General features: G+C 30.5%; 1 protein-coding gene across 1 annotated transcript in view; it reads left to right on the top strand.

Moving 5' to 3' along the window:
• Positions 1-2365: 2365 nt before the first annotated feature.
• The window catches only part of LOC140432451 (uncharacterized), an 80573-nt gene continuing 64404 nt past the window's right edge, over positions 2366-18534 (top strand). The window contains exon 1 of the mRNA XM_072520360.1: positions 2366-2745. Within this exon, the coding sequence (XP_072376461.1) occupies positions 2584-2745 (162 nt within the window). The 5' untranslated portion in view covers positions 2366-2583. The remainder of the gene's footprint in view (positions 2746-18534) is intronic.

The following is an 18534-nucleotide window of genomic DNA, read 5'->3' as shown; positions in this document are numbered from 1 at the left end:
CAAAGACGGCCAACTTATTCAGATGCACTTGTTTTAATGTCCATGCTTTCAAGATATAAAGAAGAGTAGTGAATACGTAATACCGAAGCATTTTTAGGCGTAGTACTAACCTTATATCCCGACAACAAAGAAAATGTTTAAGTTTAACAAATGATGCACGTGCTATTTCAATAAGTGTCTTAATTTCTTTGGTTTGGTCTACATTTGATGTAAACCATGTTCCTAAGTATTTTTAGGTATCCATACACTCAATTACTTCAACAATCAATTGGATGTTTGCATCTGCTGATTTAGCCATGATCATGCATTTAGTTTTCTTCAGCATTCATTAACTCGTTGCAGTACGTTCTGTAAATCATTGTTGTTATCCGTCATTATTACTCTATCGTCTGCAAAACGCAAGTTATTCAAAACTTCTCCATTGATAGATTTACATACTATTGAATCTGAGAGCGCTTCTTTAAATACCACTTTACTGTAGACATTTATTTGATTCCAATATAGATTAGATATAATTTTTATATCACGACTGTCAATATTTTTTCTTTTTAATATTTTTACAAGCTTTATATGTTGATCCTTATCAAATGCCTTTTCAAAATCTACAAAACATAAGTACATGTCCTGATTCATATCCATGCACCTCTAGACCAGCAGATTTAAGCCGAACAAAGCTTCTCTTGTGACCATACCATTTCTAAAACCAATTTGTGTGTCACTAATTTCATATTCCAGAGTTTTAACAATTTTGCTGTGTACTATTTTCAAAAATGTTTTAAGTGTGATTCATTAAGGCTATTGTTCTGTGATCTGAACATGATATTGCACTTGACTTTTACGGTATTGCCATAAAGGTCGATTGCAGCCGTTGTCTGGGGATTGTGGCAGTCTGATATATTAGATTAAAAAAGTTCAACCATTACATCAATAACATCTTCATCAATTAGTTTTAATAATTCGATGGGCACATCATCTGGTCTGGTAGCTTTGCTCTCTTTTGTGTTTTTGATGGCATAGATGACTTCTTCCCCTAATATTCGTGGTCCGGTAACCTCTGTGGTTTCTAATGACAGTTATTCTCTTTCATTATTATCAATAGCTTTTGGATGTAATTGGTCCAGTGACACAATCTTTCCTTCATATCAGTAATAATATCTTCTTTATCATTTTTAAGGATATTTGTTCTTATGCTTTTTCTAGAACCTGTCATTTCTCTGATTTTTTTTTTGTGTAAATTAAAGCTTTATCATACCTTTTATCCAGATCTTCTAGTTCCTTATATATATCTTTTGCCTCTCTAATTTTCTTTCTGATGTTTTTCTGAATTTCTGTGTATTTATTCAGGTCTTTTGTTTTATGTTTTTTTTCGTTCTTCTATAAGTTCAAGAATTTCTACTGTCATCCAAGATTTTGGTTTTTCCCTAAGTGATTTGAGGGTTTCTTTTTAAATTGACACAAGGGCACGTTGAATTTTTCCCCATTTTTGGTCAAAAGTTGCTTACTTTAATTTTTGCACACCTTTCCTCGACTTAACCGCTTGATTTTAATAATATTTGTGTTTCTGCATATTTCTGCTATTCTTTTTTGGTATAAATATCTTGTTGTGTCGTTTTGCCGTTTTTCACCTTATCTTTGTGATGTACTCTGTAATTTTATTTTTATGATGACACTCTAGTTCTGTCCAAAAAATTGTTAATCTTGATTCTATTTTACAAGCAGTGAACAAATTTATTGAAAACAAAATAAAAAAAGTAAATTTTGCTTAAGAATTAGATATCACAAGTACAATATCGATAGGTAGATGAAGATACGATCAATACAAAGAAGATACGATAAAGGTAACACATGGAAGAAGAAACAAAAAACACAGAAAAGAAATCAAAGTTAAAAAGCATATTAAGTTAAAAATATATACATTATAATGATAAAAATCGTGGTTTTTCAACTGAAAATAGGCATCTCGAGCAGAATAATTAAATTAAATAATTCTTGTAATAATGTGTACATTTGAAATTTGTTGGTTTCTTTATATTAAAAACACTACAGTTGATGTCATTCTGTTTTATCAGTTTTTTTTTTAAATAATACACCATTCGTTTTATTTCTGCTGCATTCTTTTAAAATTCATTTTTGCTGAACAATGACAATTCAGACAAAAGTACAAAAAACGAATATCCCTGCAGATTATTTCAGCAGAAATCAGAAATAAAAAGTCGTAGAACAATACTATCACTTGAGTTTCCCGCTTCCGGACTTTTTAATCCCTGATATTCCGATTCGAAAATTCAGCGAATGGATCCTGCGAATGCGCAGACCACTCCAAGAAAATTACAATAAACTGATAATCTTGGCCGGCCATGAGCAGTTCTATGTGCTTTCCTTTAGTCGCTTCTACAACGTCGCAGCGCATATCGGGTAATAGTCTATCTCAAGTGAGCGTGTGCACGCATCCGAACTGTCAGTTTAAGCGGTACCAAACAGTCGACCAGTTCATTTTTCACAAAAAAAAACTATTAGAAAAACAGTTTTTCGTTTGGATTACTTTTATTCACCGAGTTTCGCGGACACTTGGTGATCATCAGGATGCTGCTGCAAGGCTACAACGACCCTCCAGGACGACAAATGCAACGTCCTGCAGGAATCCTGGACTCCCCCACGTTGGCTCGGGTCGAAAGGGCTATGCTGAGACACGAAGAAGGGACTAATAGAGAAGGACAAGATGTATTGAGGGCCCAATATACACAGGTGAGTTTGTAATTTATTATTTTGTCGATGCAGTTAGGGTTTAAGGGTTGATCGGAAAATGACAAAGAAAGCGGTTTTGTTGGGTTTTCTGAATAAAATATTACTTTTTTTTTGCAAATATGGTAAATGTGTGTGTTAACTAGCTGGACAAACATTATATTATCAAAAATTTAATATATATATATATATATATATATATATATATATATATATATATATATATATATATATATATATATTATATAAAGTATATTATATCTTTCTCATCACTTTATTCTTCTTTGTCTATAATTTTTTTCTAGCATTTTTAGCGCTATTATTTTGTATTTATTCAAACAAGTCATAAATATTTCATTTACTTTCATTTCATTTCCTTTAATTATCTTATTTACTTGTTTTTCTTTTCTTGTCTATCTTTACTGAACTCTTCGAGATACTTTTTCCCCACATTTTCATTTATTTCATCTTTTTTCATGACCCATATTTCGCAACTACCAAGGTATACGCTTGTTCTTTACATTGTTTTTTAGTCTTTGCATCACTAAAAGTAAGATTATTTAACCATTTAATCTCTTACAATATTGTACAATGTTCGTACAATTGTTTGAATGTTCCGATTGTGTGATACAATTAGTTATTTGCAATTAATTATGGGTAATCAAACGTACTTATCTTTTTTTAAAGGAAAGAATTTCTATGGGAGCATATCGATGGTGTGAACTTAACTTATGTACCTACTTACGGATCATATCTATTTTGCCCTTATCCTAGCTACTGTATTGATTCATTTATAGTTACTATATTAGCATTCCTAATATTATTCCTCACAGAAATTTTAAAATGTCTATAATTTTTTTTTGTTAAGATTTGTGTCATTAAGTACCCTCTTCCATCCACCCCATTTCACATCGCCAAGATCAGAATCGTTTATCTTTCTACTGATTGATTGCGGTGATCTACTTCGTTCATTATCTTCTTAAACCAATATAATTCGGTTTTTTAAAATGATTGAAAGCATTTTAGATAAGTTTCAGTTATTTCCTCAGCGGGTAATTTACAGGAACTATTTCCTTAGTTCGTAACCTCAGTCGGTAATGTTCCCAGAGACTCTTCAACTGTATTATCAACTTTTTATATCGCCTTTATTTTATGAGCTTATTTTATACCTCTCGTTATTTTATTGGCTAGTACGACCAACAAACTCTTTTTTTGATATCTTGTTTTATTTAGGGTATTTATATTTCGACTGGTAAGTTGTCGAGAAATGACAAGGAGCGTTATTAGACTATAATTTTATATGTAGAGTACTTTTTTTCAATCAATTTTTTATGACTGTCAGTTACGACTGAAAATCATATCCTGAAATGTTACTGGGACTTTGTTTTCGTAGATCGTGATTCTGCGATTCTGTTGACATCTAGACTATAATTTCATTTTATTCATTGTATCTAAAGCAGCTGTTTCATACCTACCTCCGAATATAAGCCCCCTCCCCTACGAATATAAGTACCAAGATTTCCTTTGTAATATTTAGTTATACTAACATGTACTTTAGATAGTAATTAGCTGCTTAATTACTTGTATATCTTAAACAAACACTAAAAGCACAACTTGGACGAAACTACTTTCTTAATTTAAAATTAATAACCAAGTCATCATATAGGAAAAGTTTTAAAATAACTAGTTTTTAGACAGACACAATAATACTATTGGAGAAAGAGCCAAGACATAAATCAAATGACGTACAAAATGCTAAACTCGGCTAGGAAATTACGACAGTAAAAAATAAGCAACTGCGAGTAAAAATATGGTTCCCCCAGTTGCGTTTTGCAACTTGCCAAAATGATTAAACGTTTCTGAAATTTACTCTTTTCGTTTTGCGTCAGACTTATTCCAAAAACTTGTGTAACTTCATAGTATACATTTATTGATATTGGGGCGATAAAAACCTTTTTATAACATAAATTTGTATGTATATTATTATAAGATTAGTGAGTATATTATGTGAATCATGGAAATTAAACTTTTTTATGACTTATAGTAAAATTAAATAAATGATTTCATTTTGGTGTAACAGATTAACAAAAATCAACTTTTTTTTATGCTATGGACAGAATATTATGTACAATATCATCAGAAAGCCGAAATTAAACTTGAATTTTTTAGTATGTTCTTCGCGTTGTTTTAAAATATTGTGGCAGATGTTTTACGGTAAATCAAAATTATTGATTTTTTGAGAACGATTTCCGAAGTGGAAATTGAAACGTCGATAAACGTACTTTAACCTTTAATTGTGGCTTATTCCCATTTAAATAGTAATTAATCTAACATGCCACAAGAAAATAGCTTCAGAACAATATCTCTTAGTTCTTTTTTATTGAATATTGGAAAGATTGAATACTGGAATATATTTACTATAAAGAACAGTATGAGTACATACAACACATAAGAATCACATCAGAAGAATGGGCACAATGTTTCAAAAATCTCTAGAGTGCAACTGAATGAAAATACATAACAGGACACTCTCTTAAAGAAAGTAAAGCAATGTTTCGAGGAAACTAAAGAACAGAAAGGCAACAGTATCGATGAAATAACGAATGAGATATTAAAATGTGAGGGTAATACAATATTAAACGAACTGAATATCCTCTTCAACAAAATAATTGAAGTGGAAAAAAATACCATATGAGTGGAAAGAAAGTGTATTGATACCAATTAAAAAAAAAAGAGAAAAAAAAAGGAGTCCACAAGAATTCTGGCAGAGGAAGTAATGTCAACAGGAATTTGTTAAGCTCAACAGCAGGATATACTTCTAAATGACCGTCAAAGTAATGAAGAAGCAAGAGAGATATGTGACATCCAGAACATAGTGCGATGAGCAAGAAAAATACGAAGATAAAGGAGAGACCAAGTTTAAGAGAATAGCAGAGATCGATTATCCAAAATTGCTAAAGAAAAACACCCAAATACATCTCGACAGCCTACAAAAGTTGTTATTCATCGTCTCAATTGCTACTACTGAACCATTGAAGAAAACATGACACGTGGTCCTCACGTAAGAAGAAGATAAGGAAGAGAAAACTTGAGTTGCTTGACCACGTCTCTAAAGATACAAGATATGAGTTCCTACAGCTTATATTGCAGAGAAAGATAGTTGGACGAGGAAGCGTGGCAGCTTGGCTGCGAAACCTTTGTGAATTGTTTGGAATAACATCGCTCGAATTATTCCGTGCATCCGTTTCTCAAGTAAAAATAGCCATATTATCAGCAATCTTCACAAAAGACGCTGAATGCAGGAAGAATTAGTTCTTCAATTTCTCTTTTAGTATTTAGAACATTTTCTTCTACCAAAAAAATTACATATACTTAGATGTTCTAGTTAAAATAAACGAGTTTTGGAATACTACACTAATGTGTATGTTACATATAAATATATTTTGGCAGACCTCAAATAATATTGTATAAAAGCAGACGACACCTACTCCCTTTAGGTAAATACACTGCTTAATGAAGTACTTAAAAATTACTGAGGTAGAAACATAATGAAAAGGGAGTCTCGAATGACACCATTCACATGATCACAAGTATGCACCGGCGGGAGAAAACAATGAGTTAAAATCCATAACGACAACGTCCAGTGTCCCGTCGGGAATACAAGCCTATTGTGACATGAAAACTGTTTAAAAAATAGCGACGATAAGGTTCAAAAAGGAGAAGAGTATACACTAGTTAGTTCTGAGCGTCACATGGGGTAATAAATTTCCCAGCAAATGTTTTAATATTTATTTTAATATGAAAGGTTTCCGTATTCTCTAAAAGGATTTTTTGAAGTAATAAAATATGTCAACATTCTAAAGGCATCAAGTCTCTTCATTGAGATTAATTTACTGTTTAAATTTAGCCTTGCGTCAGGCTGTTAACATTTGGAGTTTATTTATTATTCGTGATTGAGTTGAACAGTGATTCCAGCTCTCGCTATCATTTAAACATCTTCGTCATTCAATTTTTCCCATTACCCTTTTTTCTGTTCTTTTTGCTAGTACAGGTGTACGTGTTTCATTACAGATCATACTTTTGGTAACCGTTTGGTGTTTTTTTAATGAATATTCCATATAAACGTTCCTGTTTTCTTAAAATTTTAATTTTATTTCTTCAGTGAGCTAAAACTCTTTTGTTGCTATTTTTACAGTGTTTTTAATTTTTCCTTCAACTAAGGAGGTGCCCCTCCCCTGGGGTTAGACAAGGAGACCCAGTGTCACCTAAATTTTTTAATACTGTGCTGGAACATGCTTTTAAGAATTTGGATTGGCCGACAAAGGGAATAAAAATGGAGAATATCTAAACAACTTATGTTTTGCCGATGGTATAGTCATAATAGCTGAGGATTTATGAATGGCAAGAGAGATAGTACAGGAACTCGTTGTGGGTACAGAAAATATGGATTTCTCGAAAAGGAAAATAATGACAAATTTGGTACCCTACCAGAACACCAGTATTAGTGCGCAAGAAGTAGAACTTGTAGATAAATATAAAATACTTACGTATTTTACGTAAAGGATAGCCAGACTAAAATGGAGAGTGGCAGGACACGTAGCTAGAATGACGAATGGGCTATGTACAAAGAGGTTATTGGAATGGAGACCAAGGGAAGACAAGAGACCACCTACACGATGGGCTGACAATTTAAGAAGAAAAAAATAAAACTTGGAAGCACGGGGTTGGAAACACGAGGAAGAGGCCTAGTGTTTAGAAGTGGACTTTTGAGGCTGAATGATGACGAAGGAGGTGGCGCATGGGTTAAGAAGTGGTAGTTAGGAATTTTTATTAAACTCCCATTCGTTTGTATATAATAACCATCTCTTTTTAAAGACAATGAACCGACTTTACTTGCAAAGTTACATCTTAGTATTAAGACATTTACTCAGCAGATACTACAAAAAATGGTTATCCTATTAAATACTTTAATAGTTAATATGGTTCATTGAAAAAAAAAGAACATTATTAATTACCGTTGCGTTGATTGTAAAACTAATTTACTAAAGAATGGTTTGATGCAATGGAAAGTAATACAATGGAAAAGGATGGACAATAATACTTAAAACTAAGGCTCATACTAAGTTGACTGTACATTTTTTACTGCTTTATTAGCAAATATTCCAGTAGATTTGATCAAAGCTTTTGTCATCCCAGCATATTCACTTTGTAAATTTAATGAAACATTGAGTAAACATTATTCACAAAATGTAGTCGTCGATTGTTAAAACATTTCCGAGTAATTATAATTTATACAGTAAAGACGACATGTAATTAATCAAAAAATAAACAATTAGCAGTGACTTAATAAAAAATGGGTATTACTAAATTAACCACTTTGGGTGGGAATTTACGGTGATAAGATAGCGATAAATGATATTAACTATACCGCATTTCCTGGTATCGACCTAGTTTCCTTCCATTTTATTGTCTTGCTATGGAATTGTAAAAAAATAAGTAAAATAGTTACATATTATAAAAGGCAATTGTTTAATCTGCATGTATGTTTTCGGCTTTCAGCCAAATTTTAGCACCCGTTATCGTCTCTTTTGAGTTAAGACCTTGCTTAAACAGTTAAACAGCTTAAACTACTTTTCAGTAGTTCTTCTTCATCTACAGAAATATGTAACTGGATCCAGTTCCTTAATTTCTAGAAGACTAATAAAACCTGTGTGTCGCCTAATATCTAGGGTTCAGTAGCCCTTGTCGGTCGTTGTTAATTTACAGAGTTAGCGCTTACGACCGAGCATGAAGATTTCTCCACTAAGACAAGGTATCACAATTCTCGACTTAGTTTACGAAAAAGAATAAAAAAAAATGGAATTTAACCATAAATACATCCTTTAGGTTCTTTTTCTACATTTCTATTATTCTTCTCCTTGTTATATTAGGTTTTATAAGCATAAGCTTGTTTTTTTCACATCTTAAGGTTGTGCTTATATTTGTGACGTTATAGGCCGTCACCTGGCTTCGGAGGGCACGAACAGTTGTCGCTAACAGTAAAACCTGTTAGCGACACTAGGTTAGGCGAATTTAAGAGATATATTAAGCCAATCGGTTGAAGTACGTCCAGTTATAACAACAGACGGCGTCTGAAAAAAAGGGTCTTCTTGAGAGTCTGGCGTTTGCCATTTATAAATCACTTGCTATTGGGGGTAATCCCCCACTTATTATCCTTATTATTATCACTTAGACATTAGCTTAGACAGCAGAAAGAAAAAGACAAAACATATGAACTTGAACATCATTCCTAAAATTTCATCTTCCATTTCGCATTTCCTGCACTACGATTCTTGTCATTACATCTCATCACTTTCTTTACGTTGTAGAGGTGTTTCCTCAGTTCACAGTATCCAGTAAGCACTTATCTGCTGGTTTTCAGCTTTCGTCTGTTTCTTCTTGCCTCTCCGCGACGGAGATTAGCAATCATCATGGCTAGTCTGATTTTAGCTGCAGCTACACTAAACTGTTCAATTGACTGCCTATCCGCACCTTCTTCTTACTCTCTTAAAGATTCTTTTTCTTTTATCTCCTCTTATGTTTTCCTTACCATGGTTTCTACTTTGTATTCCAAATGACGCACTTATAACGTGTCCCGAGCATTACAGCTTTCGTATTTTGATGCTTTCCATTATTTCCATTCCTTTGTTAAGTCTTCTCGTAACTATGTTGTTTTTTCCATGCTTTGTCCATGATATCTTTAGAATTCTCCCATAAATTCAAATGCTTTAAGTTTGTTCGTAGTCGCCATGTTAATGGTCCACGTTTCCATTCTATAGAGTAAGTGAGAAAATGCAACACTTTTAACGCCTAACTGTCAAGTCCAGTTTCAGGTTTCCTATACACAGTATCTGTGTTCTAGAGTCCTACCGTGAATGATTAGGCTTTCTTCATTATTTTGTGTTTTTAATATCCTCATAAGTTTTGTCTAGTCTAATGAAACTTAGCAGATTTATTAGACTAGACGAAGCCTACCGTAATATTGTTTATGATTGTCTTCATATGAATATGCCCCTGTAAAGCTCTCCATTTATTTTGACTTTTTTCAGTCATTATGGAATTTTAATTCTTACGGCATATGTCGTTTTGCTGGAGAAAGGTTTGCGCCTTTCTTCAGCTCGGGACTCTTTTTTATGGTAACTCTCTTTTATGTACCAGTTTGTTACAAAAGTTTTCATTTCGGTGTTTTTGATAATTCTGTCCCTTATGATGAGCAATACTCACATTTTCATCCTTTTCCGATTGTTTGTATATTCAAAACATCCCTGATGGCTCTTTACCATTTATTTTACTGTCTTATTCACCTTTTTCTACTTGTATTAGTTTTGTTAGTTCAACGACCTATTTCACCAACGATGATATTCCTTTTTACCATATCAAAGCCTGCTTTTAGGTAAGAAAATTTCATGTTTTCTTCTATTCAATCCTTTATCGCTAAATTCTAAAAATACAACAGACAGAAGGGCAAAAAGCACTGTCATAGGAAAAGCCATAAAATTATCAAAAAAAAGGCAAAAACTTATTTTCCCATGATTCATCTAATATACTCACTAATATTTATTTACGCTAATAATTATGTGCATATAAACTAATTTTTTATTTGATATCAATAATATCAATAAATGCGTAGTTCTATGTGTTCTATTTCATTTCATTCAACATTTTTTTTTGGGAAAATTGGACGCAAAATAAAGGAAATTATTTTCAGAAACATTTAATAATTTTGAAAAGTTATTGCAAAACGAAACTGGATATAATAACCAAGTTTTACTTATTTTTTATTTATCGTAGCTACTTATTTTTTATTACTGCAATTTTGTAGTTGATTCAACACATTGTGTAGATCATTTAAACTAAGTAATTGTTTCTTTAACGGTGTATTTTATCTGGCAAAAAAACTAAGAACTAATATTAATTAAAAACTTTTCCTCTGTGATTATTTGGTCATTAATTTCAAATTAAGACCTTATTTTTATCAATATTGTAATTAAATGTTGTTTTAAGATATGTACGGTTAATATAAATACAAGGACGTTTATAAGTAGACGCCAGTATTAACAAACATTGCAAATAGCCCGATCAAAGAACACTATGACCAAAAAAAAAAATAAACCAAGGATAAACATTTGGGAATAGATAGATGAAAGTATCTATTATTAAATAAAAAAGGTTTACGTTCCCAAGGTTCCTCCATTTTGCAAACAATTTGCAAACAGGATTGGGATTTCATATATTGGGCTGTATTTCGTAAAATAATGAAAAAAAAAAATTCTTTAGAAAACCATTATCGGCAAACTATTATTGACATTACTTTAAAAATTTGTCAAAAAAATTTTTTTATACCTTCAGTATCTTTCTTTCTCTTATCCACTCGTTTCTCTTTTTATCCATTAGTCTTATGTGCAACATTTTTCTTTCCATTGGTCTTTGGGTTTTTATGGTTTTGTCCATGTTTGCTTTTGTAAATGTCCACGTTTGGGAACCATAAGTGAGAAGAGGGAGTACGCATTGATTGTACTCTTTGGTCTTAAGATGCTGTGGATATCTTTTGTTTTTAAGAATGTAGCTTAGTTTACCAAATGCCGCCCATGCCAGTGTAACTCGTCTTTTTATCTCTGCTGTTTGGTTTTCTTTGTTAAGTTTTATAGTTTGACCCAGATATATATATATATATATATATATATATATATATATAAACCTGAACTTGTTTTATTTCATCTTGTATGATCCTCATTGTGATGTCTTCATCTGTATTTGTTATGATTTTGGTCTTGTTGTAATTTATATTAAGGCCTATCTTTCCAGCTTCTACGTCCAGTTCTTTCATCATTTCAAATAATTCTTCTTTTTTATCGGTTATCAATGCGATGCCATCAGCGTACCTTAGATGGTTCAAGGGTTGTCCAAAAATTTTTATACCTTTTTCTTCCCATTCTAATCTTTTAAAAATATCTTCCAGAGCCTGGTTGAAAAGTTTTGGTAATATTGTGTCACCCTGTCTCACGCCTCTATTTATTTGTATTGATTTTGTTTCTTCATATACTTTAATTGTTGTTTTGGCTTCCTTATTATATATTGGCTATTACTTCCGTATATCTGTGGTCAATTCTGCTGTTAATCAAAGAACTTTTCACCGCCCAATCTTTGACACTGTCGAAAGCCTTTTCGAAGTCTATGAACGCTGTATATAGAGGAATATGGTATTCATTTGCTCATTCTATAAGTATTTTCATACTTAGTAAATGGTCACTTGTGCTGAATACCTTTCTAAAACCAGCTTGTTCTTTCGACTGCTATCCGTCGAATTTTGTCGCCAATCTATTGGTTAAAATTTTTGTTAGGAGTTTATACATTACATTGAGGAGTGTTATAGGACGGTAGTTTTTTATATGTGCTTTATCCCCTTTCTTGTGTAGGATAATGGTTACGGATTCCTTCCAGTTGTTTGGGGTTCTTTTTTCTTTTAATCTCTTGTTAAAAAGGGGATGTAGAGTATTAATTACCACTTTTCACTTTTACAAATCGAGTGGTAGCGACTTAATATTATTTTTGTTTTCGGACCTGTAAAATCGGGGTTTGATTCTTCCACTGTTTTTTCTATAAATTTATTATTAATCAATATTAGATTTTTTAGACAATAATAAATCTATAAGTAATAATTAATTCAGTAAAAATAATTGTTTATTTTCATTTTATTGGTTTATATATTTAAATATTTTTTTAATTTACTATAACATTAATTATTCATATAACATTTGAGGTTTTTCTTTTTATTATTGACTTAAAAAGTCAATATTTAAAGAATATTACTCACTTTATGTAAGCGTGTAACTAGGTAGGAGTAAAAAAGGGCTATATCTCAGACTACCTAAGCTATAAAAAGATTTTTTAGATACATTTTTAAGTTTAAGACATGCCACTAATAGTTTTCTAAAATAATTTATTTTTTTTTATTATTTTACGAAATGCAGCCTAATGTATAAAAAGTCAACCCTTTTTGTAAAATGGAGGTAGTTTAGGATTTGTCCTTTTAGAGACCTTTGTCTCTAATAATAAACAGTTTCAGTTATCTGTTCCCAAATTTGCATCGTTTATTTATTTTTTTTTGGTTTTGTCATCATTTTATGTTAATTGACCGGACTAAAAAGCTTTTATTATTCTGGACTGCGTGTAACAAATACATATTTTTGAACCCAAATGATTGGAAACTTGATTAATTCTTGAACAATTTTTGTCTAGCTTCAAGATACTTTAATAATACATGATACACAAACAGTATGCAATAATAATTTTATTTTAAATCCAAAATATCTATTTCGATTGTGGGAAACGCGTTAGCAATTAAGTTTTGCATGTGGTGGACACATGTTTATTATTATGTTTGCCTTATGTATTCTGTAACATATTTTTTAGAGCTGAAGTTTGCACGCTACATTGTATTAATCACACTCCTATAAAAAATATAAAAATTTCTGGACTGACATTTTCTAACCGTAGCGTGTGAAATACTGCTGTTATGAGGTCTGATAAGAAAATGTGGTAAAAATGGTGTGTTCACCTTAACTACTTGACAGGATTCTTATTTTATTTGATCGAGCGTAATCATACATATTTTAATGAATAAATTTTTATAAGCTGTATATTTCGAGGCAGTATTGACTTTCAGGCTGCCTGTCAGAGTCTTTGAAACACTTAGAGCTCCCTAAAGTCATCCAGAGACAACTCAAACATTGCAGGATTTTCATGACATTGTCTAGAGTGTCGAAAATCATCCGAAGCTAATTGACACATGCCATGACAGTGCTGAAACATTTCAGGCTCCTCTTAAGTGATTAAATTCAGGACAATTTCGAAACTTTCATAATAGATTAAAGTTCTTCACAGATCGGTAAATATTGCAAACATCTCTTCGTTTGATTTGAGATTGTTCCTCTTTTTATTGTAATTCATTCATGTTCTTTTTCCTATAACGCCCCATTTATCAAATAGTTGTATTAAAATGGGACAGTTATAACATCGTTTGTTAATGTGTTAATTTTTTTCCATTACTATATTTTTCTGGATTTTTCGTAATAATTCATTTCCATTGTAGTAAATCTACATGTATACAATAAGAATTAAACTCGAAATCTGTGTTTAAGACTAACCCATGAATTGTTTTCAGTTGTATGCCTTGCATATAGATATATCTTTAATCAATTTCACAAAACTTTCCTCCCACTCTCCTTTAACCGGACTTCGAGAACCATCCTTGAATATATGAATAAATTTGTCGAAGATGATTCACTTTTTAAAGAACGTACATTGTACAGAATAATTAAATGTCAAGTGTGATGTTGTAGAGTATAATTTTCCTTGATTATCTTAAGAGATATATAAAATCTAGTGATCTAGTCTAGTTGATTTTGAGAAAGCATTCTCAAAATTACTTGAACAGTAGTCAAAACAAATGTCGTCTGTAACTTCATTTGTGTCTTATAAGCATTGGAAAACAGATTTTTTTCTGAGATATTCAAAATGTCTCTGGTGTGCCACTGAGAAAAATTGCATAATCTTTCTTTGAAGAAACTCAAAGAAATATAAATTGGGCAAAAACAATTTACTGAAGGCCAATGAATTTGATAATCAAACGTTTGTGTTAACCCAACATTGTGTACAAGCAAATATGATAACTCACTTGGGTGGCAAAACCTCGTACAAGAAAAAGGTGAAATTATATGGGGAAATACTAAAACAACTTCTTAGAAAAGCTAAAGTAACACTGATATAATATCTTATCAGTGCTTTGTTCAGATTGAGATATATTCCCAAAAGATGCAAAGTAATCAATGCCTTAATGATTATCAAAACTTAAAAATTAAATACTTACCAAAATTATATGGTCAATTTCGTTACTTCCTGTAATTTTAGAAACATTGCTAAATGCATGAGAATCTGCAATGATTAAACGTTCCATAAAAACTAAACTAAACATCTAATTCCATTACACCATTTTAGATTTAGAGAAGGCTTTTCTGCTACAGTCCATAAAGTAGTTGAAATACTAGAGAGAACATAACAATGGCATGAAGGACTTAAATAGAAATTAGGCAACAATTTGTCTACAAAAAAAATGTTTGAGTCAAACGTATTAAATAGAAGGATTTCTTTAGAGTTCAGCAGGAAGAAGCTTAGTCGAAACTAAAAGAAATTAATGATGCTGTACCACAACGTTGTGTGTTAGGATCAGTCCTATACGTACTATAGACTAGAGATATGCCTGAGTCAGTGCATAATACTACAACCAGCTTTGCTGGTGATACTGCCATTCTGGTTGAAAGTAAACAGCATAAAGAAGCAAAACAAAACTGCAATCCTCTGTTAACAGTTAATGCTGAAGAATACCCAAAATAAAAGAGAAAACCTCAGCATCAAATATAAAAAAGTAATGGCTATTGCGAAGACGAAGTTTCTGCCATCGTCACAGTTTCCGAAAGCAATCGGAAAAAAGACAAATTGATTGCCACTACAATGTTTTGTTCCGGAAGAATGCTACGAATTCCTAAATAAATTCATTTTTAAGAGAACTAAAGATCAATAATCGACTCTCCAACAAAGTCCATCTCCAACAATTAAAATACTTTGGACATATTATTATACCAGACATAGAAAACATGGAGAAACTAATCTCTAAGGAAAGTTAGAAGGCCGAAAATTACGATGAAGATGCATGAATGCATGAATTAAAAGAAATGACCAGGGACAGACCATACACGACACCACTACACTCCATCCGAGAGGAATATGACTGAAGTGTGTACAAAATTAAGGGATAAAACTTAATTTTTTGTTCAATAATAATGATTGAATCTTTGTGGATGTTTCTAGAATTTCACTTAAAACTTAAGTTGTAGTTTTTACGTCAAAGCTAAAGAACTTTTAGTTCTTTAATTTAAGGATTAAAAAATTTATGTTAATTATTGTAAAATAGGTTTAAGAAGTACTGTGATTTTAAGCTCATAAACATTTAACATACCTGAGACGCGTCAACATATAGGAAGTTAATTGTTTTTTATTAAAAATTTTGGCATTTTTACAAGAATTAAAAAAAAACACAATATTCTATGACCTTTAGAATCCCAGTTATCCCCTTTTTTATTTCTCGATTTTACTGTTTCAAAAACTTAATTGATAAATTCAAATTTATAAAAGTCGCAATATCTCCTGTTCTAATCAACGAAAATTGATGTTTTTTTTTTATTTTGGAGTACTTCGTTGCACAAATTTAAAAAATTCAATAAGTTAATTTGTAAATTAAATATTTAATTAATTAATTTTTTTAAACAATTTAAAATAATTATTATTTTGCCAAAATTTTACTATTCTCTTTAATTATCATTAGTAAAAAAGGTTATGAAATGATAGGTAACTTAAATATTTTTGTATTATAGATAGAAATAATATGTTTTAGACATAAATTTTACAAAAAATTAATGATTTTATTTGAAAATTAAACCTATATTATGATTACTATTTTTACAATTACTTTTCTTGACTGAAAAACATTACAAATATATTTTAAACACATTAATTGTTATAAAATTTGTATATTTCTAAATAAAAATACTAAAATTAAGTATATAAATTGTAATATGTTAATTATGTAGATACAAATTAATTCCATAATTTTTATTTATAATTATACAAAATTTATAACAATTATTTGTGTAAAATATATTTATATTGTTTTTGAGCAAATTGTAAAAATAATACCAATTCGATAAAAAATAATTCAATAAAGATTGAGACGTTTGGATTTGATAAACAAATAAAAAATTCATTTTTTGTAAAATTTATTGTTAAAAGGTATTATTTATAACTATAATACATAAAGATTTAAGTTGCTTATTTTTTCACAACTTTTCTACTAATAATAATAAGAGAAAAGGAACATTTTACAAGATAAATATTTATTTTGAATTGTTTAAACAAATAACTTTAAATTAAATAAATAAATTAAATAAATTTAAATTAAACAATTTAATGTAAATAAACAATTAACAAATTAACTAAATGAATTTTTATGATCTTCTCCACGAAGTACCCCAAATTAAGAAAAATATCAACTTTAATTTTAAACGGAGATATTGCGACTTTTATAAATTTGTTATTAAAGTTATTTTAATTGTTTATAAGCTTATAAGCATAGCTGTAGCTAACCACAGTTCTTTTGCAAGCCCATTTTACAATATTTAAAACAAGCTTTTTAATCTTTAAATGATTTAATTTGATAAAATAATTCTTATTCTTTCCTACAATATTTAATATTGTAGAGTTAGCATACAATTGGTACACTTCTGCATTAGTTCGTCTTCTCCATTCTCCCTCTACTACTTTTCCACCAAACATTCTGCGAAGTATCTTTCTTTCCCATGCTTCCAATCTGTTCTGTATGGTTTTTGTTCATAGTCCATGTCTATAGTTTTTACAAGAAGCGAGTTTTTTTTCAGAAATTTCTTACTGCGCTATTACGAAGACTTTTTAAATCCACATATGTAAATAAACTGTAAATTATTTTTCGCTACTAATCGCGATATTTGGGATTTTAGTAGGAGAAAAACAAATTTACTTTTTCTCTGATTAGTACACCGTTGCCGTCCCAGTAGTTAGATACCTGTATCAACACCAGTGTCATGGGACAATCGTTAGTTCACTGGTCTATGATATAACGGCCAATATGTCTCATTTTTAGTGACCATTACTGACAGGTGTCATACTATACATGTCATATTATGTTTTTTAAATGTGAAAATTTAAAACAGTCAAAATCATGAAAACACTTTTTGCTTCATTATATCATATTTCATCTAAATAATTAAACAAATTGGTACGACCATCATTAGAGTGATTTCAGATAAATTATTTTTCTACATTAATGTGAAACAATTATAGAGAAATCGTTTTGCTTGTCTTCTTCACTTTTTAAAGTTATAACAATTACTAGCTCTTCATTTTTATCATATTTTATTTTTATTTCATTTGGTAATATAGTATAGAATAAATCATTGCAACTATGTATATTCAATTTTCTATTGTTTCGTTTAAAGCAATTAAATATTCAAGAAACGCACAGTATAATAACTGTTTATTATAACCTTCTGGATATTCATAAATGTTTACACTCTAGTCAAAATGTTTTAACATTATTCAATATCGCTTTGAATAAATATTAAATAAATGATTCAATGTTTTATTACATAATATAATATTATATAACTGCTATCTCTAGGGCAAATCTATAAAATCTAACAATAAACCTTCAATGTTTTACCAAAAGAACACGAATTAGGTTGTCCGATCGATTTTTAGTGTGTGTCAAAGATTTCTAGATTAAAACGTGTAATTGAACTCTTTGATTTGACGGACTGTTTCATAATTAAATTGTTTAATTAACATTTTATGCAGATTTTCACTTCCTTTGTTACAACACGAATTCAAAAGTTTCGTTATGGGTTCGATAGCAAAATATAACGGATCTAATGTGTTAGCTAATGAATATATATTATTAATTACTTAAGTTGTTCTCACTGGGGCAAATAAATTAATTGAAACAATAAATCGTTAAGTTAATTTGAGTATACTACCGAAATAACCGCCTAATTAAGAAACATACGTAATAGAAAGGGAATGGGCAATCAATTGTTAGAATGTGCTACAATATTGGAAAAACGAGTAAAAAATGAAACTACGATGTCTGCGCCAGATTACTTACTT

This window comes from Diabrotica undecimpunctata, chromosome 1 (genome assembly GCF_040954645.1).
Source record: "Diabrotica undecimpunctata isolate CICGRU chromosome 1, icDiaUnde3, whole genome shotgun sequence".
NCBI lineage: Eukaryota > Metazoa > Arthropoda > Insecta > Coleoptera > Chrysomelidae > Diabrotica > Diabrotica undecimpunctata.
Note: the sequence above shows the minus strand (reverse complement) of the source record. Positions and strands in the feature narration are given on the sequence as shown.